This window comes from Stenella coeruleoalba (assembly GCF_951394435.1).
Source record: "Stenella coeruleoalba genome assembly, chromosome: 3".
Taxonomy (NCBI): domain Eukaryota; kingdom Metazoa; phylum Chordata; class Mammalia; order Artiodactyla; family Delphinidae; genus Stenella; species Stenella coeruleoalba.
The window spans coordinates 124264250-124290087 of NC_137148.1; the positions used below are offsets into that span (position 1 = coordinate 124264250).

The 25838-nt window shown below is 38.6% G+C and overlaps 1 protein-coding gene across 8 annotated transcripts in view; it reads left to right on the forward strand.

Annotated features, from left to right (window-relative positions):
• The window catches only part of FBXO38 (F-box protein 38), a 54849-nt gene extending 30547 nt beyond the window's left edge, over positions 1-24302 (forward strand). For 2 of the 8 annotated variants that reach the window (XM_079916521.1, XM_079916522.1), the window contains exons 13-22: positions 4338-4457; positions 5899-6078; positions 7651-8388; positions 13453-13553; positions 13764-13866; positions 16735-16901; positions 18813-18958; positions 19443-19546; positions 20038-20151; positions 20940-24296. In XM_079916521.1, the coding sequence (XP_079772647.1) occupies positions 4338-4457; positions 5899-6078; positions 7651-8388; positions 13453-13553; positions 13764-13866; positions 16735-16901; positions 18813-18958; positions 19443-19546; positions 20038-20151; positions 20940-21118 (1952 nt within the window). In that variant the 3' untranslated portion in view covers positions 21119-24296. Of the gene's footprint in view, positions 1-4337; positions 4458-5898; positions 6079-7650; positions 8389-13452; positions 13554-13763; positions 13867-16734; positions 16902-18812; positions 18959-19442; positions 19547-20037; positions 20152-20939 lie in introns of all 8 variants that reach the window. The other 6 variants (XM_079916527.1, XM_079916528.1, XM_079916524.1 and 3 more) reach the window with 5 other exon arrangements.
• The last annotated feature ends 1536 nt before the right edge of the window (positions 24303-25838 follow it).

A 25838-nucleotide genomic window follows, 5' to 3' on the forward strand; every position in this document is an offset into this window, starting at 1 on the left:
GAGATGTTCATATATTCTAACAATTCACATTGCCTAACATAACATTACCATGTGTCAAAATCATGATTCTGTAATTGCTAAAACATTTTGCCACATTATTTTAATATAATTACTTTTGAAGTAATTATAACAACAAAGCATAGTTTTGCCTATACATCATTTAACTAATTTTCTATCTGGATTTAAAACAAATCCCACATACTGCTTTTTTTTAATAGTGGGGTGCCACTCCATTCCCTCACCACTACCTCCACAAAGTAACCACTAAGTGAAATTGCTCTGCAGCACTTAATTTTGGGCAATGGTTCTCAAATTTGAGTGCATCAGAATCACCTGGAGGACTTGTTAGAACAGGTTGCTGGCTTTCACTTCCGAGGCTCTGAGTAGGTATGTGTGGGACCAGGTAATTTGCATTTGTAACAGGTTCCAAGGTGATGCTGATGCTGCTGTTTGGGAATCCTATGTTGAAAACCACTGACTTTTGGAAATCCTTGTTTTTGAAGTCTGAGGACCAGCTACAATGTGAAAAATAATCCCGGTAGATTCATTTTGTTTTCTATTTGGGGGCAAATACTTGTCAACCGCTAAATAGTTATTCCTGATACCAGAAATTGTTGCATGCAAATTATTTTGTTAAATGTCAGTGACTTTTTAATTTTATAATGGTTAATGAAGGCTATAAATTTAGAATCAGGTTTTATATAAAAGAGACCAGTTAATATATTTGTTAAAATAGCTCAGATCCATTAAGGTTTATGATTATATTTGGTAACAGGATTTTTAACATTTCTCCTGAACAGAATATTTAGTAAACATTGATACTTGATTAAAAGATAGCTTACATCGTTTCTGTAATTTAAAATTGTTCTGAAAAAGAGGTACTGCCCAATGATAAAATATTTTGAAACAAAGAAAAAAAAATCAAAACCAAGAATCACTTGCATTTTCCCTAGCCCAAGGGTAGCATCATCTCATTTAATTACCAGAGACATCTGTTGAGACATCATCCTTTCTTTGCACCTACCTGCACTCCCCAACATCGAGTCCTTTAGCGAGTCTTGTTGACTGTCTCTAAAACATCTCCCCAATCCATCTACGTTCTCCTTCCTCATTGTACCAGACCTTTTTTTTTTTTTTTTCTTTTTTTTTTTGGCGGTACACGGGCCTCTCACTGCTGTGGCCTCTCCCGTTGCAGAGCACAGGCTCTGGACACGCAGGCCGAGTGGCCATGGCTCACGGGCCCAGCCGCTCCACGGCATGTGGGATCCTCCCGGACCAGGGCACGAACCCGTGTCCCCTGCATCGGCAGGCCGACTCTCAACCACTGCGCCACCAGGGAAGCCCTGCACCAGACCTTTTTTACCTAAATGTTTTAACAGCTTTCAAAGTAAAATTAGTTCTTAGAGCAGCCAGGGCAGTTTTTAAAAAACATGTACCAGACAGTGTTACTCCCTTTCTTAAAACTTTCCAGTAGCTACGCATTGCCTTAGAAAAAAATCCAGTTTCTTGATTTGGGCCATAAAGTGCTACATGATCTGGCTTGTCCTCACCTTGTGCTACTTCCCACCTCACACACCATGCATGAATGTGCCAAGCTGTCGCCAACTGCTGCCTCTTCCTAGAATGTCCCTCCCTCCATCTTTGCATGGCTGGCTTCTTCTTGATATTCAGGTCTTAGCTTAAATGTTAACCTCAGAGCTGTCTTTTCTTACCACCTTAATCTTTTTCTTTTTTCAATTGAGGTATAATTGACAGTGTTTGTATATATTGCAAAAGGATCACAGTAAGGATGTCTCGTAAACATCCATCACCATACATAGTTACAACGTTTTTTTCTTGTGATTAGAAATTTTAAGATCTGCTCTTAGCAACTTTCAAATATGCAATACATATTAATAACTATAGTCACCATGCTGTACATTATATTCCCATGACTTATATTTATTTTGTAACTATAAATTTGTACCTTTTGATCACCTTACCACTTTGTCACCAATTCATTCTGTTATATCATCCTCTTTTAATTTTGTTACATAAGATATTATTTTCTGATATTTTCATTATTGTTGATTAAAAATTTTTTTTCCTTCCTCAACTGGAATAAGCTCCATGAAAATAGAGATATTGAATATTACCACTGTTTCTTAGCACCTAGGAACAGTAACACATTGTAGTAGGTGCTAAATAAATATTCAAATGAATGGATACAATTAAAGAAGTTAGTTTAAAATAACCTTGAGATATTATATTAAATATTTCCACAGGTTGTTGTGGCAACCTAAAATGCAGTTGCTCAACAGCCTTGGAAAACCTTATCATGTAGATATAAGAATGTACTGTTCCAGTGGTTCCCTCTGCCTATAAGAAGCAATTCTAAGCTTTTCACAATCTGGGACCCAGACAACCTTTTTAGCTTTCTTTTCTCTTTCATACCCTCATCTCAACACAAACTCTTGTTCTTTTTATCACTGGGCTACTTACTCTTCTGGAAAATGTAACGTGCTTCCTAGTATATATGAAATGTCACCCCAACTCAGTGAAACCTTCCCTGTCGAACAGGAAAATTAACTGCTGCTTTTTTGTCCATGTCCCCCTTACTTGGACTGTTCTAGCACTTAATGAGTATATTCTGACCTTATTCTGTGTGTCTAACATTTCTGCTCGAAGGTGTGCATTCTCTGAGAGCAGGGACTATAAATTTCCCTTCTATTCATCATCCCTGTATTGTAGCAGGCTCTGGAAACAGACCTCGTTCCAAATCCTAGCAAATTACTAACCTTTCTAAGCCTCAGTTTCCTCACCTGCAAAAATGAGGCTAGTAGTAATACCCTCGTAAGATTGCTATAAGAAATAAATATGGTAATGTATATAAGAGCATTTAGCATAGAGCCAGACATAGAGTATGTACACATTAATTACTAGCCGCTGTTCATAATCACTGTTGAATGAAAGAAGCAAATTGATTGGCTTTTATCATGTAATGTTTCCGAACAAGGTGAGTTCTCTTTTTGGCCCTAAATAAAGTGTAGTTATTGAGGGCTAGGGCTGGGCAAAAATTTGGGATGGGAGGCTAAACATGAGGGGGAATGTACTGTTGTGTATATTTAAGACCAAAGCAAACCCCACTGTCCCCCTGAAATCTCAGACTTCTCTGCTGTATATTCCAGTGGCATTTATCTGAGTGGTATCTTTCTGGCTTACTCATATTTTTATCTTGTTTCTTTGTTGACTGTATGAATTTGTCCTGTCTACTTACAAATTCTGTAGATTCTTTAGTTCTTTCTGGAACAGGATCTTGTTTTCTTCTGTGTTGGTTTATTCGTTTCATTCAGATGGTTGGTTGATTTCACAGCAGTAGTGTTGAGCACCTGAAGGCGTTGAGTGGTGCACAGGGTAAACACAGTCTGCCGCCCTCTATGTCCTGGCCGAGCTATAAATGTAAAGGACAGTATTGGTATTGTCCTGACTGAAACTGGGACCAGGAACCCAAGCCTAGGTGTAGGTAGTAAGAGGGTCCTGGGTTGAATACTGACTTGAGGGATTTGGATTTAATCTTGTACAAAGCTGGCAAAGCCAGGAATTATTTTATTTAGGATCCTCGTAGAAAAGTGACCGTTGTATCTTAAGAAGATGTAGTACAGTGATTGAAGCTTATCAGTCTGATATTGTTCACTGTGCTTATCATCTGGGGAAAATATAAACGTTCCCATTCACTGATAGGCACTAATAACTCTAGTGAAGACTTAGATGCAAATAAAACATTTGAGTGATATTAAAATATTAAATATATACTTACAGTGTTTAATAATCCTTGCCACACATTAGCCAAAAATGATGCAATCTCTAGAGAGCAGGAAAAGAAATACACAATTTGAGCTTGCCTGCTCAATGAATGCATCCTGATTCAACTGGCAGATACTATAAGACTAATTGCTTACAAGATGATTGTAAGGTCTTCCAGTAGCTGGCTCTCACTGCCATCAGGCAAATAGCTTAGAGGGAGACAAACAGTTGCCTCATAAGCCATCCCTGGTAACATCTTCAGGAATGAACAGGTGCTTTCTTCTTTCAGCGGTGCCTTTCTCCCTGCTTTCACCTTAAAATGATGGACTTTCTCTACCAAGTGATCCTTTCCCATGTGTGATCTCCCCTCCTATAGAATTGGACACTCCTTATTGATGTTGACATAATGAAGCACAATTACATGATATTCTTTCCGAATGGGCCTAATGATCATGAGGCTGTTCATTTCTCAAGGGTGCCACAGTTTTGCCTGCCATTGTGGTTGTTTTAGACATCTCCTGGTTTTATTTTGACTGTGATTATTTTTGTTTAAGCACTGAACGAGATGGAAGACATGGTTCCAGAAGATGGAGAGGTGACGGCTGAGAGTGAGCATGAGGCTCCAGCTCACAGTCAGGCAGTTATTCCTGTGGACGTCGACGAGGAACAAGCAGGTAAAGTGTGTGACTTCCCACGTTCATGGTTCTGAAAACTAGGCCCGACTCTAATGAAGAAAGTAAAACACTGAGAACGATTATTTTTTTCAGCATTTCAGCTAATGATGTGTTACATGCTGCTTATTTTTGACGAGGCCTGTATTACATTTTGATGTTCTTGCTGCGCATGTGTATACATGTCTTATTAAAGTTTGGTTTTGATTTTTTTGTAACTGTGGCAGCAACTCCTCTTTCTATATTGTTGTACACATGTGCATATTTGTGCGTGTGTGTGCGTGTGTGTGGAGATAGCAAGCACTCAAATTATAGCTAGGAAAATAAACACCCTGATTAAATATCCTGCTTGTCCTCTCCCTTCATTTTGGTGGGGAGAAGGAGCAGTGGAGAGGTTGATTTAATAAACAGACCAAGATCTAGTCTAGTTTGCCACTGGGTCACTTACGGCAGGCTAAGAGTCATAGAGTACATAAAGATTACCTAATATAACCTTTCATCTTTACAGATGGGGAAACTAATATTCTTTCAAAAGTTGGAATGATTTACTCAAGACCACTCAGCTACTGATCAAAGGACAGAATTGAGATGAGAACTCAAGTTTTCTCACTCCTGGTCTGTTCAGATGCTGCCTTGTCTTTGAATTGAACATATTCTTTAACTACTCTTGTTTTAAGTGTCTTACAGATGCAGTCACTTATTCAACAAATATTTATTGAGTGCCTGCTCTGTGCTAGGCATTGTACAGTGTGACAGGGAAAAGACAGGGAAGGTTCCTTGGAGCTTACATTTTATTGATGGAGCAGATATCAGTCAAAAGTGGGTTGTAAGAGCTGAAGGTTTACAATGTGTAATGCCAAGAAGATAAAACATTTTTGACATAAATATAATCAAATAAGCAAACTGTAACATGCATCTAGCCTTTCAAGAACATGTCTGTGACATCCAATGCATTAGACCTATACTTAATTAAAGAATGCAGAGTTCTCACCAGTCCCATAGGTGTCAGAGGCTCATCTTCATTTGCTTTGCTTTCATTCATACATTTGCAAAATTAGGAAAATATCTAGCCTATTTTTTAAATGATTATTATGACTCTATTTTTTTAAATTTTTTATTATGACTCTTATTTTGATTATTTTTAGGATGATTATGTGACTGTTTCAAACAGTGAAGATCCTGAAGGGAGATGCCATATGCTCTTCTACTTTAACTTTCCTTTAGAGATATATAATGTTGGGTGGTATATTAATCATACTTAATGTTTACTTTAGAATTAACGTGTTTTCAGTGTCTTATCCAAGTATATGCTCATTAAAATGAGTGATCAGGGACGCTGCGTAGAGCCAAAGCATCTCTGAGCCCAGATCCCTGGAAACAGTACTTTGAGTGAGACCCTTTGTTGGGCAAAAAGTGACTGTTACGCCTGTGCTCTTTCTTTTAGGACCCAGCGGTCTTCAGCGTGTAGTAAAACCAACCCCAATTACTGTCCATGACTCAGAGAGTGACGATGAGGAAGACAGTCTAGAACTCCAAGAAGTCTGGATTCCTAAGAATGGTGCCCGGCGTTTCTCTGAGCGTGAAGAAAAAACCGGAGAGTCTGTACAGTCCAGGGAATTATCAGGTGAGAGACTGTGTCTTACTCTGACCTGTTAGTGAGAGTCACCATGAGAACAGACACACTGGCCTTTATATAATGGTGTCCCTGCCACAGCTTGTGGTGCAGTTAACATATCCTTACAAAATGTGACAGGAGGCAAGAAAGGCAGCAGCCCAAGCAAGAGAGGAAAATCTGGGTGGTGCTATCAAGGGCAGGTGCAGCACAATAAGAATATTGTGGAATTGGGGCTCAGGGAAGAGAAGATGTGAGGATTGTCAGTCCCACAGTGGAGGCTTTAGGAAGTTGTGGCATCAGAGTATCAGGGATTAGCAAGGGGCCTGTGCGTTACATAAAAGATGACAACTGAGTCATCCAGAGCAGTGAAAAACAACCATTCCCCAGTTGGTAATCTGTCCAGTTGTGTTTAGCAAATGTTGGTGGCTAGTTTGGTGCTTGAGGAAGTCCTAAAGTATGTTCTTACAATCCCTTGTTTCCCTTTAAATCCAGTCAACAACCTTCTGCCATTTGCCTCACCAAGAAACTGTAATTCTCTTAACTTTTAGATTTATACTTCTTTCCTTGTCTTCCCTTCTGTTTCCCAGAACCGTATGCTTACCACTTTCTGCAAAGGATGAGGTTTTTTAAAATTGTCTACTTATTTTTCCTTGGGTACCCTACTCATTAATGTATCTGAATGTTTAGTATACATTTGTATACATGTAACACTGAACCTGAAATATATACACACTTCAGTGTATGGTAAGCTCAGTTCTTTAGACTTGGAATAACTTACTAACCACTGACTGATTACTCAATTCTCATTTTATTCCTTTTAAGAAATTCAGATATCTTTACACTGTGATTGAAAGAGCTTTAATGGACACTGAAATTTAGGAAAAGTAATGTGACCAGCTGACTAACCTGATGTTTCCTAGAAAGTTTAGTTTCTGAATTTAGAAACCAGATCTTCTGTCAGCCAGACAAAACATTATTTAAGTATTCCTTTGTATATTCATTGAGGCTTACTGTGCCCCAGGTACTGTGTTAGGTGCTGTGAGGGGTGAGATGAATAAGTCTTGATATCTCTCTCTCTCTCTCTCTCTCTGTGTCCCTCTCTCTCACTGTCTCTCTGTCTCTCTCTCTCTCTGTAGTCTGGCTGAAGAGTCAGGTCAGAAACATAGATAACAATATTACAGGGCATATACTGCACTTGCTTTGGGGTGGGGTGCAAAAGAGATTGGACAGAGGTCCAAAGCAGAAGGATTGATGAGAGTAAAGGCTCCAAGGTAATAAGGCAGAGATATATTCAAAGAAAAGTTCGGACTGGGGTGTAGAATGTTTATAGGGAAGACAAGAATGGAAAGTTAGTTTTCAGTTAGGTCACAGTAAGCCTTGAAGGCTGAGCTAAGGAGTATTAACCAGGTAGGCACTAGGGAGCCATAGAGAACTTGTGAGCAGCTGAGTGATGTGGTCACCATTTATACTTTAGGAAAATTAGTTTACATTGTTTCCTGTTCCAGATTTACTCTTGCCTTTTGTCCAGAATTTGTACTGAAATCTTTTCTTTTCCTCGGGCCATTCTTCTTTTTCTGTAAGCAGTAAGTGGAAAAGGCAAGACTCCACTTCGAAAGAGGTACAACTCCCATCAGATGGGCCAGTCGAAGCAGTTTCCCCTCGAGGAAAGCAGCTGTGAGAAAGGCTGTCAGGTCACCAGTGAGCAGATCAAAGCCGATATGAAAGCAGCTAGGGATATTCCTGAAAAGAAAAAAAACAAGGATGTTTATCCCAGCTGCAGCAGCACCACCGCCAGCACAGTGGGGAACTCCAGCTCGCACAGCACTGCTTCTCAAAGCCCCGACTTTGTAAGGACGGTGAACAGCAGCGGCTCTTCCGAGCCTAGCCCTACAGAAGTGGATGTGTCCAGGCAGTGTGTCTGCTCCCCCGGTGGGTCAGAGGACTCTGAGGCCATGGAGGAGGGAGATGCAGAGAGTTCTGTCTGCCCCAGATGCTGCTGTCACAGGCCCCAGGAATCCCAAAGGAGAACTAGCAGGTGTTCTGATGAGGAACGTCCTTCAACCAGCCGAGCCTGTGTTGTGAATGGCCCGGATGGTACGAGATCCGCCTTTTCCTTTAGGACTCTGCCACCAGGGGGGTCTTCAGGCCCAGCACATGATGAGAGGACTAATGGGAGTGGCTCTGGGGCTACAGGTGAGGACAGGAGGGGGAGCTCCCAGCCTGAGAGCTGTGACGTGCAGTCTAATGAAGACTACCCTCGGAGGCCCCTAACAAGGGCCAGGAGCAGACTCTCCCATGTACCGCTGGTATCTGAGTCAGGTATGACAACGCTGCCAGGATTAGCTACTGCAGGTTAGGACTTGAGAAGGGCATTTGCTCCTTCCATAAGTTTTCTTACATTAAGCCAGTTGGGCAAATTGATTTCTACATTGGGGTTCTGCGCTCATACAGATTTTGAGCTCACTTTCAGTGACGGGGTGGGGGTGGGGAGCGGGGGTGGCACGTAAAACAGCTTGTAAAATACCAGCCAGGAGAGGCACAGAGAGTTAAGCTTCTGAGAAGAGTGCGACTGTGTGTGTGTACTGACCTTATATACAGTGCCAGTCCCACGTCTCACTCCCAGTATGTAAACTCTGCTCCCGTCCCACACTGCAGAGGCTTAACTCCTAGTGCAGTTTTAAAACCTTAGCTGAAAGGTAAGGACTGGAAGTCGCTGGGCCTGGGGGAGCCCGGCGTGCGGGTGCCCCCCCTCCACCTGCCTCTGTAGCGTTGAGTAATTTTTCCCAAAGGCTAGTTTTGCTGCCAGTTAGGCTTGCCAGGAGAAAAGCAGGTAAGTAAAGCAGGTAGTTTAGCTGAGAATCATTTTGGTGAAGATATCCTCAAGACACATATATGTATATAATTTCATTAATAACATTTAGGTGTATGCCGAGGCATGGGGTTCGGCGGGGGTAACACATTCCTTAATTATAATCCTGTTTATATTTCTGATCTTAGTTTTAAATAATCTCTCCTGCCTTTACTAAGTCATGAATACCTGTCAATGAATAATAATATTTTATTTTCTCTAAACCTTACTCAATTTGAAAATCTTAAAATCAGCACCCAGTACATAGAGTTCCTTTTATCTGCTATTGCAATAAACAGAGCTGATTGAATCATGTGGAGCTAAACTAACAAAAACAAGCTTTCATAAGATACATAGGAGATATTAATTAATTATGTGCTAATTATCATAGTAGCCTAAGCTCATATTAAAGTATATGAGTTTTATTTGCAGATTTTATTATGCTTTGCAAACATCAGTTCTGCCATGATGAAAATACTTTTCCCAGCTTGAATTTTAAATGGTTTATCTCTTTATACGTAACATAGGATTTACCATTTTAACCGTTTTGAAGTATATAGTTCATTGGCATTAGGTACATTCGCATTGTTGTGGGACCACCACCACTATCTGTCTCGACTTTTTCATCTTCCCACACTTAAAGTCTGTATCCATTAAACAGAAACACCTCATTATGACACCCTTTGTTGCGTGGTTTTTCATATTTGTTAAGTCAGATCTACATGTTTACTTTTGTGATTTCATTATTTTTATGCTGTGGAAAGCCTTCCCTACCCCGGCTCGGATAATTGTTCACATCTTCTCATTCTTTTATTCATTTATTTGTTTATCTTAGTTTAGTTCTTTATCTTAATCTGTGGGAACTAATTTTATTTTTTATTACAAATTGTCACCAAGTTGTCTCAATACTATTTATTGACATCCATCTGTATGTCATTTTGAAATGCTCTTTTATCATGTACTTTGACCATAGTGTGGTTTATCTCTGGGCATGCTGTCCTGTTCCAGTGTTCTGTCTTCTTTCATTACTCTTTCGCAAAATTTTCTTGGCTAGACATGCATTTATCATTTATTTTTATAGTTTTATTTTATAATAATTTTGTCAAGTTTCAGAAACAAATCTTCTTGTGTTGTGTTTGCAATTCCTTTACATTGACTGACTGAAAAGATAAGTGTCATTTTTACAGCATTGAGTCTTCCTATTTAGGGACTATTTTGTCTTATGTGTCTTGGTAAAGTTTTATAGTTGTTACTGTTTTGGTGGGTTTTGTTTTGTTTTTGTTTTTAACATGGGTCCTTCACATTAACCATATTGGGGGGAGGGGGGTTAACATCTTCTTTGCCTTATGTTCTGCTGTTCCCTTTGTCATTTTCTTCTGACTTGTTTCATGACCAGAACCTTTTCTTAGGTTAAATAATTTTCTAGAATTTTTTTAAAAAATTCATTTATGTAGTGCTTTTTACTTTTTAAGGTTAATTATATCTGTTGTCTTAATGATTTTTTTTTTCCCAATTTGAGAAGACTTCTAATGTATGTAGCTCATGTGTATATGGTAGGTAAATTACTTGCCAATATTTTTAAACACAATACAAATGTCCATTTACTTTCAATAACAGTTTTTCTGGAGAAATGTCAAACTGCTGATTTTTAAATTATCCAGGTCTCTTTTGGAAAGAAGAACAAGTTATTTGGGTGGCTTTCAACCTGTTATTTTTAATCTAGCATGTTTTTGATATCTGTTGGCCATTGTGCTTTAAAAGTTTTAAGGAGGTAAATCCAAACTAATAAAGGAACGAACTTGATTGTTATGTATTTTTTTTAATCCCTTCAAAGAAAATATTTGAGTTTTTAATTTGGTTTTTGATATACGGCCTTACATAGTGTTAAAACCGTGTTAGAAGTAGTTATTTGTCTTGTGATTTCCTGTTTTGGGAATAAATGCCTCTAAGTTGTTCCTTTTACCCTCATTGTATAATACTTTATAAAATAAATATCACAAAAATAACTAATTGGATTGTCAAAGAATAGCACTTAAGATGAATATGATATGGTTCTCATGAATACTGACCTCTTTCCTTGACACCCCATGACTGGATTGGTCTGCTTTTCTGTGTTTCTGTAGCATCTTTGCTAATGTCAACTACACCGTGTGTTGTAATTCCGTGTTTTAATGTCTATTTTTCCAGTAGACTATGAGCTCCATGAGGTCAGGGACAGTGTCTGCTTGGTCACCATTATATTCCCAGCTTCTAGCACAATGTCTTACATGGTATGGGGCTCAGTGAATAATTGTGAACTTAATAAGTGGTAGGAGCCATCATATGAGGTATGTTGATGCTGGTGGATGTATGAAATCATTAAGGATTGTCCCTAAACAAAGATTTACTGTCCCTAATAAACAGAGGGAGACATAAGGAAATAACAAACACAATGAACTCTGTTTTCTTTTTACATTGGGAAGCATTTGTTTTTCAAGATTATCTACATATAAAGTGTGACTTAGTCTTATAAACTTTTCTTAGAAAACAAACTGCCAGTTTGGGTACTCAGGAGGGCAGGAAATTTAGCTTTGAATCCCATATTCTGATCAGTTAAGGAGTAGGGGAAGGAAGCAACCCATGAAGGTGAGAGGCTGAAAACTGGAGCATAGAAGGAGCATGCTAATAGAAGATTCTTATTTGAACACTGTGATGAAGGGATGGAAACAGACCTGTTTTTGTTTGTCTTCATTTTGTGGTACCGGGAGAGGGAACCAGGACCTATTATTGGTTGTAACAGGAGTATGAATTTTGGCTGTTGTATGAAATGGTGGCTGCTGTTAGAAGATTCCTTGTCGGTGAAAATAGATTGTTCATGAAGCTCCTTCAGGAATACTGTGGAAGGTGGCCTCCAGTGGGTCACCTAGATCAGTAGTTTTCTCTTCCAGAAACCCAGTGTTTTGCTTGGGTTCAGGGTCCTTGGAGAAAGTTTGATGGATAAAACTCTTGGGCTCCCTTTTAGGCTTCAACCAAATTAGCTGCTTTCAATTGTTTTGCATAATAAGATTTCACAAAGATTTCGAATGGTGGAGGAAAGGGTTCTGGTGTATTGAAAAAAAGAAAAAAATAAACAAACACTTGAACTAGATCTGTAGAGTCCCTGTCTAACTCCAGGCCTTTGGGAATTTGTAGTATTTGTACCTCATTTCCCTATCTTTCTTTGTAATCTTTCATGTTTGAAGTGAGAGAGTTAACCAAGTGGTAACCCTGTAATCTAGTAGTAGTAGCAGTGTGCAGTATGGTGGGATTTAATTCGTAAAGGTCAACCTTTTTTCATTCGATATATGCTCTGCTACAGAGTGACTCTCAAAATGAAGACAGTGACTTTTAGTGTCTTGTCTTGCAATATGTATGTGCTTGTTAAGTTTTTGAGATGAATTTAGAACTTGTATTTAAATAATATCAACATAATATTTGTTTTTATAATTAAACTATAACATTTTAGAACAGTACTAGTAAATGAGTTAGGGCCATACTAGGCAGAGTTTGGCAGGTAAATGATTGCAGGTTTTCTAGCATACTGATAAATACATTGGCAAACTGTTCTCCCTTCCCATGTCTCAGTTTACTTATTTGTAAAATAAAGAGAATAATCTATCTCAGAGGGCTTTTAAAAGGATTAAATTAGTTAATACAAGTAAAACCCTGAGAAAAGTGCCTGATACACAGTAAGCACTCAGTAAATATTTGCTGTTATTGTTATTACATTGACGTATCTATGATACATTCATTCATTCAGTGAATGTTGAGTGCCAGTTCATTCAATAAATGTTCATTTTAGCTCATTGTTAGTGGCTGACATTGATACGAAGATGAAATGACAATGATGTTGTCTTCAGGGAGCTTTTAGTTTAAATGGAGAAATAAAACAGATATACAGGGAATTGCAGAACCATATATGATGTTTGGGGATACAAGTGACTTATTAGAATAGGTGGCATTTAAGCTGGACCTTTCAGGGATGGGTAGTATTTCAAAAAATGAAGTCAAGAATGGTATTCTGGGCAGAAAAAGCTAAAACAATTAATGGCTTCAGAGGCACTGGCAATGGGAGATGACTAGGATATGGTATGGAATAAAATTGAGAACATTTGGGGCTAAAGCATAGCTCCAAATGTCAGGCATTGAAATGTATTCACTAAGCAGTAGTAGTCAATGCTTTAAAGTTGTTTAGCAGGAAAGTGGTACGTTTAATCTACCAGTAGTATTTAGGATGGGTTGAGTGCCTAGAGACGAGAATGTTGATTAGACTGTTGGAATGGGCCAGGTGTGAAGAGCGCAGTGTTATGTTTGATGTTGATATGTTTGAGACAGCGGAAGGTGATCTTGTTTTGGAAGAGGCAATTGGAAATGGCAGTCTGACTGTATTCCTTTGGGAACCAAGTAGTAGAATTGAGAGTTTCCTTGGTGGAGTTCATACATATGCAGTTGAATGTGCTCTCTTTGAAGGAAAGACAGCAAGGCTAAAATTTGGATTTTCCTCTCGCCTTTTTTAGAGGTTGCCAAAACAAAGCCACGTCATGCCATGAAGCGGAAGCGGACAGCAGATAAGTCCACCAGTACCAGTGATCCTGTGATTGAGGATGACCATGTGCAGGTGAAGGAGAAAATCCTTGCTTACCTTTTGGTCCAGCCAAGTTCCTGAATAATGTAAAGGAACTAAAGTTCCCATCTTTACATAGTTTCTTTGCCCTAAAGAGACTGGTAGTAGTTGCTTCTCACTTGTGCCAGTGAAAACACTTAAGCTTTAAAAAAAAAAAGAAAGAAAGTACAGGAAGATACATCTTTTAAATTTTTCTTCTTGTAGGTCCTTGTATTAAAATCCAAAAATCTTGTTGGAGTCACTATGACCAACTGTGGAATCACAGATCTAGTGCTGAAAGACTGTCCCAAGATGATGTTTATCCATGGTATGTATTTAGGCCCATGTCATACAAGAGCATCATGATTGAGTTTAAAGCATTAAAGTCTCATAAATACTACAGTAACATTACTATATTACTTTTTCAAAAGAATCATTATTAGATTTTTCTAATTCTGTCCTCATTCTGTAGGTCTCAACTAATTATCCCATCGTATTTACAAGGGACCATGTGCAGAGCCTTGGTTCATCTTTTAATATATAGCCTCTCCTCCAGTTTCCTCCAAATGATAATTACAACCTGATCTGACAGAGGTTAAGTTAACAGCATATATGGGCTTTGGAGTCAAGTAGACCTCACCTCGAATCCTGTCTTTGCTATTTTCTAGCTGTGTGATATTGGACATGTTTTATGTATGTTTTGGGAGGAGGGGGGAATAGTGACTGAGCTGTAAGTGCTTAACTGCACTGGATTTGATTGATATCATCAATCATAACCTCAGTTCATGGCACATTATCCTTAGTCCAAGCCCCACTTTTCTTTTCAGTCCCATTTCTCCCTCATTGCCAATCGCATCGGCTCCCATCACCTGTAGTCAGGTATTTAATGTTATGTCCTTTCAGTCTATCTTTCATGTCTTTTTTTATAGACATATTTGCCTCTGAACAAATGATAGGGTATTATTTTGTGTGAGTTTTTAAATTTTTAGATACATAATATGTCTCATACATGATCTGTTTATTTTTCCATTATTACTCAAATTTATATTTTTGATACCTATCCATATAAAATTATGAAGAACTGACTTGTTCCTTGCCTTGTGCAGTTTATATATATTCTGCATTCATTTTTTTCGGTGTGTGAAGTATACATAATTTTATTTACCTTATAAAGCATTTGTGAAGGTTAAATGGAGTGGTTGATACATGCACACGTGTGTATATGTGGATGTATGTACCTACACATAAACACAGTAGAGGGTCTGACCTCTAGTAAAAGCCTAGTAAATGTTCATTAGTATTAGTATGGCAAAAAAATATTTGAGGGCTTTCTATTTTTTGCACTTCTCCAATACTGGTAGTAAACAAAACAAGGAAATCCTTACCAAACATTTTGTCATAAACTAGGAAAATCCCAAAAAGGAGAGATAAAACAAATTTAAGCACTACCTCTCTCTTGAATTCTAGAAGACTCCAGACATGGGGACCCCAAACCCCGTGTTTACCCTTACAAGGTGGTACTTTATCTCATGTTGAAGTGTCCCCCTAAAACGGAATGGGGGTCTTTCAAAAGCTCAGAGATCATAGCCAACAGCAGAGCCCAGACTAGCATAAGAGCTTTCAGTGTGTCAGCACTCTACTCTCTGAGGTCTGAGACTCTACCTTCGGACTCTGCTGGTTAACTTCTCATTCCTGTCTCTATTCTGAGCTCTCTGAGAATCTGACTGGTTTTTACCTCTGCACTTGACTTTGCTGATTCTCTCTATATCTTCTTTAACATTAGTGGTGGATCACATGGCCTCAGGCCCAATCTTCTCTCCTTAAACCAAACTTTTTAGCTCAGCTTATTGTGGGACAGAAGATCTTAGATAAGAAGCTCAGTCCCTGGACACCCACTGATGGATGGGTTGTCTGTTAACGGTGGATGAGATGACTAAATGAGATTAGAACTGACCTTAGCCAAGTCTGGTTTTACAGCAGGGAACCACTGAACCCTTATCGCCATCTAGTCCTCTCTTCCCTCTTTTCCCGTCCCCAACACTGCTTCCTCTTCCTCCTGCCGTGTCACAGGAGAAAATGAGTCTGAAAGGCATAAGACTTGGTCAGTGTTCAAACATCAAAATTACAGGGCTAGATTGCTCAGTAAGATGATGACATTTGGATCAAGGATGTTACAGAACATGTCTTTTATGAAATGTTTAAAAGGTCAGGCATGTTGGCCTTATGGATAGAATATCTTTGATCTGATTCTGTCTCTTGAGTTGGACCAGGTTGAAATCTATGGTAAAAACTGGATCAGATTGAAATGTGAGATTAAAAAAAAGGAAGGGGATAATTTTCTGAAGTTGGTATACTGTTGTAGTTAAATGTGTCTGTTATATCACAATTACTTTTCTCTATAACCTCAATATTTTGTATGTTAAATGGGAAGAATATTTAATCATGTTTCAGACCAGCACTTTCAACAGAACTTTTTGCAGTGATGGAAATGTTCCGTATCTGTACTGTTCGATATGGTAACCACTGGCTGTTTGTGACTGTTGAACATTTGAACTGTGACTAGTGTGTGAGGAACTAAATTGTTAATTTTATTACACTTCAGTTAATTTAAATTTAAATAGCTACAGGTGGCTAGTGGCTACCACATTGGACTGTACAACTTTAGACCGAAGTATCCAAATATTTCTGGGTCTTTTTTTTTTTTTTTAAGGTTCTGGTTTTATACCTGAGGTAAGAATTAAAATCAACACTGCTCATTTCCTATGGGTGAATGTAAGATAACGTATGTGAATTATCCCAGGAACCATTACCCATAAAATTGTATAATTCAGTAGTTGCCGTCATTCATTCTCTTCAATATGTATTTCCTAAACAATCCCTATATTTAGGCAACTCATTCTCTGGAACTTGAATTTCTTGCCAGTAACATCTTAGATAGGAAAAGGTATCTCCCTTCTAGCATGAGGGTGACTGCCTTCTTTTGAACAGGACAGAATCATATTTTCAAGTCATTTTGATGACTGTCAGTTGTCCTTTGCACTAGTACTTGACCTATGTTAAAGATGTTTACATCTGCAATATTTTATGCTAACAAAAGGTATGCCAGTCCTCCAAAGAGGATTCCAAATAGGTTATATGTTGCTCTATAATTTTGTATAAATTATCTGTAGAGCTTACCATTGTTTTCATTTTGTAGCTACCAGGTGCAGGGTACTGAAACATTTAAAAGTAGAAAATGCACCAATTGTAAACCGATTTGACTATGCACAGTGCAAGAAACTGAATATGGATCAGGTACTAGACCAGATACTAAGGATGCCTCCTGAGAGAAACCGTATCATATACCTACGCCCCATGCAGCAGGTAATGAGCTCTGCTTCTTTTTGGTGATCACATATTGCAGTGATATTTTTTAGTGTTCAGCCTTTTTGAAATTGGCTTTTATTCATTTGCTGAACCCACAGTAATGATTCTTTAGATTCTACAGAGTTTTTTTAACCAGCCTAGACTACCTTGACAATCTTCTTCATCAGTGCTTTTCTGATAGATTTTTGTGGGCTTTTAGCAAGTTATATGATGAGGGGAGTTGTTATACAGCAAGTTTTATACTTATTAAAAGTTGCCTGTGGTAAAGAGCACAGACTCTGGTTTCAGACTTCCTGGTTCCAGTTCTGGTTCACTGACCTGTAGCAGATTACTTAACTTCTATGTCTTAGTTTCTTCATCTCTAAAATTAGAAGAATAAAAACCTGCTGTTACTGTGATGGTTAAATTAATACATGTTAAGTGCTAGAATAGTTGCTGGAATGTAGTAAGCAATCATATGATAGTTGCTGTTACTATTATCATCATTATTATAATAGTAAACGTTTTATAGTATCTATGAGATGATGGCTGTTAGCTGAACCTATTGTGGTAAACATTTCACAATATATGTAAATCAAACCATCATGCTGAAGATATGGCACGTATATACAATGGAATATTACTCAGCCAAAGAAAGAAACAAAATTGAGTTATTTGTAGTGAGGTGGATGGACCTAGAGACTGTCATACAGAGTGAAGTAAGTCAGAAAGAGAAAAACAAATACTGTATGCTAACACATATATATGGAATCAAAAAAAAAAAGTTCTGAAAAACCTAGGGGCAGGTCAGGAATAAAGACACAGAGAATGGACTTGAGGACACGGGGAGGGGGAAGGGTAAGCTGGGACGAAGTGAGAGAGTGGCATGGACATACATACACTACCAAATGTAAAACAGATAGCTAGTGGGAAGCAGCCACATAGCACAGGGAGATCAGCTCAGTGCTTTGTGACCACCTAGAGGGGTGGGATAGGGTGGGTGGGAGGGAGACGCAAGAGGGAGGAGATATGGGGATATGTGTATATGTATAGCTTGATTTACTTTGTTACAAAGCAGAAACTAACACACCATTGTAAAGCAGTTATACTCTAATAAAGATGTTAAAAAAAACCCAACAACATCATGCTGTATACCTTAAAGGTATACAGTGATGTGTTGTCAATTATTTCTCAATAAAACTAGGGGAAAAAAGAGTAACATTGTGTGTAAGACTCTGTGCTTGATGTCAAAAGAAGGTTTAAAGGAAATATGAACCTTTGCAGTCAGTGTTTGAACCTGGCCTCAAAAGAATCATTTCAACACACAAATTGCTTGTTGAGTGTTTATAATTTGCTGGGGCTGAAAAATAACACAGGACATCATCCTTCTTGAGAAGTTTGCCTTTCCACGAAGGGGGTAGACATATATGTCATTAGGATGACAAAGTGGGATTTCGTAAGTAAAATAGGGATGAGGGCATTCCATGAGAAGAAAGCAATGTGAACAAAGGTTACAAGGGGGCAAGGAAGTGTGTTCTGTCTTTAGGAATGGACATTAGTCCAGTTAGAATGGGGTATATGGTACTACACATTCACAGTTCTATAGTGCAGTCAAAATTTAAACCTGTAAAGCATATATTCGGAAGTGGATTGCTGGGATCAGTTACCTGAATCTGGATTCTCTGGTTTAATTCACATTTATATAACAGTGAGATGTAAACTGCTGAGCTTGCTAAACAGTTGAATTTGCTAAGCCTCATCCCTAGCATGGCAAGCTGTGTTCAGGGTGGAATGTGACTCTTTGATTTTCAAATCAGCCAGAGATTTAAAAACTGAGGTCCCAAGGAAAGATTGTTCAAGCCCTAGGAGATAGATTTCTAAGGCATTCTCTTCCTTGGTCCAAAATCCTCTCTCTCGTGTTTTCCACAGGTGGACACACTAACGTTGGAGCAGAAGCTATTTAGTGGTCCCTACCCCTATCACATCTGTATTATCCATGAATTCAGTAACCCTCCCAATGTCCGGAACAAGGTGCGCATTCGCAGCTGGATGGACACAATAGCAAACATTAACCAGTAAGTTATCTGCAGCCCCTGACGACCTTCTAAGTCAGTTCCCAGAGCAAGGATGCCCAGAAACAACAAATCCTAATTATTTTTCATTTTAAATGATTTCATCTGGGCTTTTCAGGCACTGAAACATGAAATGTAATGTGAAAAAAAAAAGGGAAATGAGGACTTAAAACTAAAATGCATACATATATATTTGTAACTTTTTATTTTCAAACTTAGAGAAGAATCACAAGAACAGACCGTACATGTACATTTAGTTTCATTCCTTTAGCCTTACAGCACGGAAAAGAGATATTAAAGATCTTAAAACTGTGATGTTTTACATCATCAGAAAATTTGACTTTTTATGCATTTGTTATTTTAATATTTTGTTTGAGACCTTCATTAGAATCTAGGCATAACACATTTTGATAGTTCCTTTCTAACCTACATCCCAACATTATTTTCAGTTTTATAATTTTTATTTAATTTTTCTTGTTGCCTCCAGAGAGCTCATTAAGTATGAATTCTTCCCAGAAGCCACACGAAGTGAAGATGACTTAAAGAAGTATCCCAAGTACCCATGGGGTAGAGAAATCTATACTTTAGAAGGTGAGCATTTATTTGTAAATGGTTGGAAAGCTAAATAACTGTTAACTAATTAGATGGAGAGACATGTCTTAGGGAAGATTGGAGTAGGAGCCTAACAATTTGTCAAAATAATGGGAATATTGAATATCTGCAGGTAGCAGGGACCAGATAAATAGTGCTCTCCCTGTATGAGTCTTTACCATCCCTAAAATAATCAGCAGTATTGAAACACAAAAAGTGAAAGAAAATTGAAACTTGCTATACAGTTTGAAAGTTGCAGTGACTTGAGGAAACCTGTGTCAGCCTCTTTATTTTGTGTGTATATATATGTACACATATATAGAAAGGGAAACTGAGGCTTAATGGAAGCAAAGGATGACCAAAATCACATGACTAAATAGTAGCAGAGCTAGAATTGGAATTTATATCTGATGCTGCTTTCAAAATACTAACAGCGTTCGGCCCTATCGTTACTTCCACCCCAGTAGCACTGTTGATCTGTCTTCTTTTAGGTGTTGTGGATGGAGCGCCGTATTCCATGATTTCTGACTTCCCTTGGTTGAGATCACTACGGGCAGCAGAACCCAACAGCTTTGCCAGATATGATTTTGAGGATGATGAAGAAAGTAATTATGTCCTGACTTGATTTTTATTCTCTAGTTTGAGGTTATCCTACGGTGTTAGATACTTAGTATTTTGTCTGAGTTACGAGCGGCGCAGCTTTTTATCACTTCCCATATAAATGTTTTTGCTTTTTGTTATTGTTTGGTTCACCCCTTGCTAAAAAAAAAACAGCTCTAAATGTATACAATAGATAACCAGTTGACTTACTAGGGATATATGAAGGTTGGTGGAAAGGATTCCTTCAGACAGATTGTCCTACCTAGATTTTTTTATTACCTAAATGTTTATAATCTTGTTACTCCTTATTGAAGAATTTGGTCAACTATATTGTTTCAAAGCTGTTCCCGTTATACTAATTATTCTGCTACTTATGAGCTGCTTCTTGTTGGGTAGCATGTGGGAACTTATGATTTAGGTGTGGATACTTGATGGGGGATCTTGAAGGAACTCTGGAATATAGTTCTTCTAAGTGTTAGCACCCTTGAATATCCATTTGTAGGAAGTTAAAAAAATATATATTTTAGGAGGAAATCGATTTCATAAACTACATGTATATATGTATGACTTACCTCTCTGGTACATTTTTCACCTTGGGCCTTTAATCATGTGTGCTCTTTTTGGCATCAAACAGAGTATATAACCAAACTGAGGGGACCCATTCCATGAGCTATGCATACATCAGTTACACTGCATGAGAGTATACAGGCATATCTCATGGACCAGCTAAATCAGAGTGGCTTTCCAAATGATTCTGATAATCTTGTTTCCCCTTTTCTTTCTAATTTCCAAGGCACCATCTATGCTCCTCGAAGGAAAGGGCAGCTGTCTGCAGACATCTGTATGGAAACAATAGGAGAGGAAATTTCAGAGATGCGTCAGATGAAGAAGGGCGTGTTTCAGCGAGTAGTGGCAATTTTTATCCACTATTGTGACGTCAATGGAGAGCCTGTTGAAGATGACTACATTTAACTGGTCCCTCCTCTTTCCAGCTATTCTGGCAGTAAGCTGCTGGGGCCATCCAGCTGCCAGAGAGCTTCACAGAGGCTTGCGGCATGCAGTTGGGAGGCTCCGGCGCATTTTGGTATATAGGAAATGTATAAGGAACATTGAAGTTGTATACAAAGATTTGTACATAGAGGAAATACACAAAGATATTTCCTAAGTACCAACTTTATATCATATGTTTATACAATTTAATTTAAAAATTCATTTTAATGAAGGCAGAGAATTGGAAAGAGTTCATTTTGTTCATTTTTCCAGGCAGTTCATAAGGTGTCACTTTCTGGCTGAGCCCCTGTTTACTATATTCTTAATCATCACTGTCACGCCCTTAAATCTGTGCCTTTTTCTTCTCGAGCAGAGCTGTTTGAGTAAACCTGTTGAAGCGTCTTTTTGTCTCTCGTGCTCTTTTTGTGTTACTGTTAAAACTCCAACTAAACCCTATGGTCAGAGGTGGCTGTATGTTTGTTTCTGTACAAAATTGTGGTTCTTTTTCCTCTTGGTATTGTAGTTGCCATATTTCTTAAAATGAAGTAAAAAAAAGACTCATAGGTTTAAAAAAAAACTGAGTTTGAGGGGGAAATGGAAAAGTTTCCAAAGCATTTCTAGTTATTTATTTCCATATTGTGTATATGCTTTATCTTGAATATAAAAATAAAAATTTATTAAAGACTTTTTTCTTGCCTTGGAACTGAATCCCTCATTTTAAAGAAGAGTAGCAAATACTACACAGAAAAGGAATGTGTAGTTGTGTCTAAGTAAGATTTCAGTGTAGTCTAATCTCTGATCTCTTTTTTTAAAGTTCTGTGGCTGCAAGATGTTTAACTCACAGAACTCTTTATGACAGAACACTGGGAACAGCAGAATTTCCCCAAATATCTGGTCTTCAGGAGATGGCCTTTCTCCTTTCTCAAGGAGAGAAATTCACCTGATATATGGCAGTGATAATATGCAGTATCATAGTGTCAGGGGTTAAAGCAAAAAAAGCTTCAGAGCAACACCTGTGTCTGAGGGCTGGCTTTGTCACTTGCTAGCTGAGTGAACTCAATAAATGGCACAAACTGAAGTTCTGTGGAAATATTTTAGAAACTCTTCCCAAACAGAATATGTAATTATGGTCTATATGAGGTGTAAGGGTCCAACCCCTTCATTTACAGGGGATTAATTGAAACCGAGAGGGAAAATGGCTAACCCACAGTCAGGGGCTGGTTGAGGCCAGGCGGAATTAAGAATTCAGTGCCTAATTCCCACCAGGCTGCCTCTACCTTCATCATTAATATTCATAGAAATGCAAGAAGCCAGCAAGTATTTCCTAACAAACACTCATAGTATGAATGATAATCAGTTTCTTTCCTCAAAGTTCTCTGTTTTCCAAGACTTTAAGTTCATCTACTTATATTAGGAAGAATGTTTGGTGCTGCATTCAGTCATCTCTTTATTACCTTGTTTTTAACTCAGCTCACCTCTCTTCTAATTAAAAGAGTGTGTTCCACTCTCCAGGTTAAAACTCTGATCACTAAAAGGTGGGAAACAAATTACGGGACATTCTAGATATTTCAAAGTAATATAGACCCCCAACTCTCAGCTAAGACTCGATCTAAACCTGTTTTTTCACTGTAACCGTAACCAAATAATGTTTAGATGTAAGGCCACTAGAGGCCACTGCTCTCTAATTTTTGTTGGTTTGTCTATCTCACTGTCTCAACCTGATCCACTCTAAAATCATTCTAAAGATGCCTAGACTGCGACAACTAAAAAAATGAAACTTGATAGATGCATTTGGTAAATGTCTATGGAATGAATGGCTGGACAGTGATTGCCCTACAGCAGCTATCAGCACACTTTTTCTATGCAGAGCCAGATAGTAAATAGGCTCAACTATGACAACCACTCAGCTCTGCTGTTGTAGTATGAAAGCAGCCATAGAGGAAACATCAAGGAATGGGCATGGCTGTGTTACAATAAAACTATTTTTGGAAACAAATTTGAGTTTCACATAATTTTCACGTCACAAAATATCTTTTGTTTTCCAACCACTTAAAAAAGTAAAAACCATTCTTAGTTTACAGACTGGAGGATTTGGCCCCTAGGTTGTCATTTGCCCACACCTGCTTGCCACAGGGAACTGAGTTGTGTCTGGCACATTTTTTAAAGACCTTAAGAAATGTTTCATGGATGGATTACTGAATTAATGTCAAATTTAGAGAGAGAATCATGTCCCTCTTATAATGCTGCCAGGTGTGTGAGTCCTAACAATCTCTCTAAATAATAACTGGCACCACAATTCTTCCAGGAACTTCATATTTGGAATCAGAAAATCTGGGCTCACATTCTGACTCCCTCAGATGACTGCTGGATGACGTGGATGGTCGTAAGCCCTATTCTGGAGCCTCAGTTTCCTCATCTGTAAAATGGCCCGGACTAACACACCCACGCCACAGGGCAGCTGTGAAGATCCAATGAGAGCCTTCAGTAAACTGGACAATGAGTTGCAAGTGGAGGTAGTATTGCTTCCACCATAATTCCCTTTATTATGAAAGGGTTATCTTTTATTTTCTTTTTTTAAACTAATCTTCCTATAACCTTCTGTTCCTTAGACCAGATCCCAGGATGGTAGGAAACAGAGAGAGAACTGGTGAGGAAGTAACGATACCGTGAAAGCATTTTTTAAATCGTTTACCAAGTGCTTTCCATACACATCCTCATACCAACACTTTAAAATATGTATGATCATTATGTCCCCCACTTCACTGTTGGGGAAACTAGGGTGTAATAGGTTAAATATCTTGCTTACAAAAACAATTCTAAAAAGTAGTGGAAGCCGTCTGACTCTAAAGCCCGAGCGATTGAGCAAAGTGGCTTAGTTGGGAAGCTGCCCAGTCAGAGTTGCTGCTGCCGCTTCAACTTGAAACAACTCCAGCTGACCTTCGCATGGTTAGTACAGTCCCAAAATATGGAGGCTGCTGATTTTCTGATGCAGGCCTCAAATGACCCACTCAGACACAGGATGCAGTAAAAACATAATAGAGACAACACTGCAAACTATACAACGTCTACCGTGTGAAATACACAGAACTAAAGAGAATGAATAAAAATCACGTATTGATGTGATATGATGTTGAAGGTATACCTTTGCAAAGGCAAGTTGCAGTTATTATATACTGCATCATCTTATTTATACACAAAAACCAAAACCATGTATTTTTATATGTACATTTTGACATATATAAATACACAGAACACGTTCTTGAATTATATAAGCCAGGTGATGAGGGCAATTCTTGGGAGGGGAGTGGAACTGAGTTGGTGTCAAGGGGTATTTTGTGGTATCTTTATTATTAGAACTCTTTATAATGGGGGTGGAGTGCATAAATACATTATTTGTATAACCTGTCATTTATATAGTCTAAAAATATATAATTTGCATATTTACTAATAAAATATTTAGAAGAGGAGGAAGAAATCACTCCGTGAGGATGGAGTGACCCTAAGTGTTTTCAGCCCTGATTTCTGCCCCGTATAAGCTCTGTGTCCTTGAGCAAATCACTTTCCCTGACAAAGTCTGTTTCCTTTTCTATAAAATGAAGTCAGTAATCCCTCCCCGCAAGCTGCTGGGAGAGGCTCAAAGATCTTGCTGTGAAAGCGCATAGAAGCTGTAAAGTGCTGAGAAGCCTGCAGTGCTGAGTTGATGGGACGTATGGGAACATTTCCATGTAGTGTTCCAAGTTCCAACTAGAAATGTGAGGAAGTCAAACTGCCTTCCACTGGGGTCCCTCCTGCTGTGGGCAGCCCCAGCGATGGTCTGAAACACAAAAGACTAATCCTCTCTTTGGCTCACACACCTGATTCCCAGGGTTCTTTGCTGGTTACTCAGTGACTCCAGGCTGCTGAATACTGGGAAGACTATGAAAGATCAGTGTGCAAGGGCCTTTCCTCCTGATCAATCATCTACCTGAATCCCTGAAATGTATGAAGATGGAAATTGAGGCTCAGAGAGTGAAAGGGAGCAGAAGAAGATACAGAGGGTGTGTGGCAGAGTTTCACTCTGGAGTAGGCATGTCCCAAGTTCCTTTCCAGGTCCCAGGATAACATGGAAGGGAAGTTCTTAGGCAGCATGAGGAAAGGGGCCAGCCTTGGCTTGTTCACTGCTCCCTCCTGGAACAGGGTCTGCCACGTGGATGTGGAGTAAGTCCAAATAAGGAACCGTGTTGCACACGTCTAGGACCATGGGCTTTAGAGTCAGACTGCCGACGTTCCCATTCCAAACCACACTTCCCAGGTCTATTACCTTGGACTAGTCACCAGATCTCTCAGTGGAGGCATGCTCATCTGGAAAGCAGGGTAAATTCTGGTACTTATCTTGTAAGGGTTTTATGAGGATTAAATGAGATGATCCATGTAAACAAAGCACTTAACATAGTACCTGGCAGAAAGGAGCTCATTAAATGTTACTTCTCTTATTATTGCTACATTATTACATTATTATTATCATTTTATTATTACCTAAGACATGTTCTAGGGAGAGCTGAAAAAGGAAGGAAAAGGAAAGGAGAAACCTAATCTGAACCGAGTATAACAGTAGTTAAAAATATAAGCAGTTTCACTTCCTTTCTCTCTATGCTGCCACAATATGTGGAATGCAGCTTGTCATGAAATCACATTAGCTCATAAAGTTTGGGAGTTCTCTCTG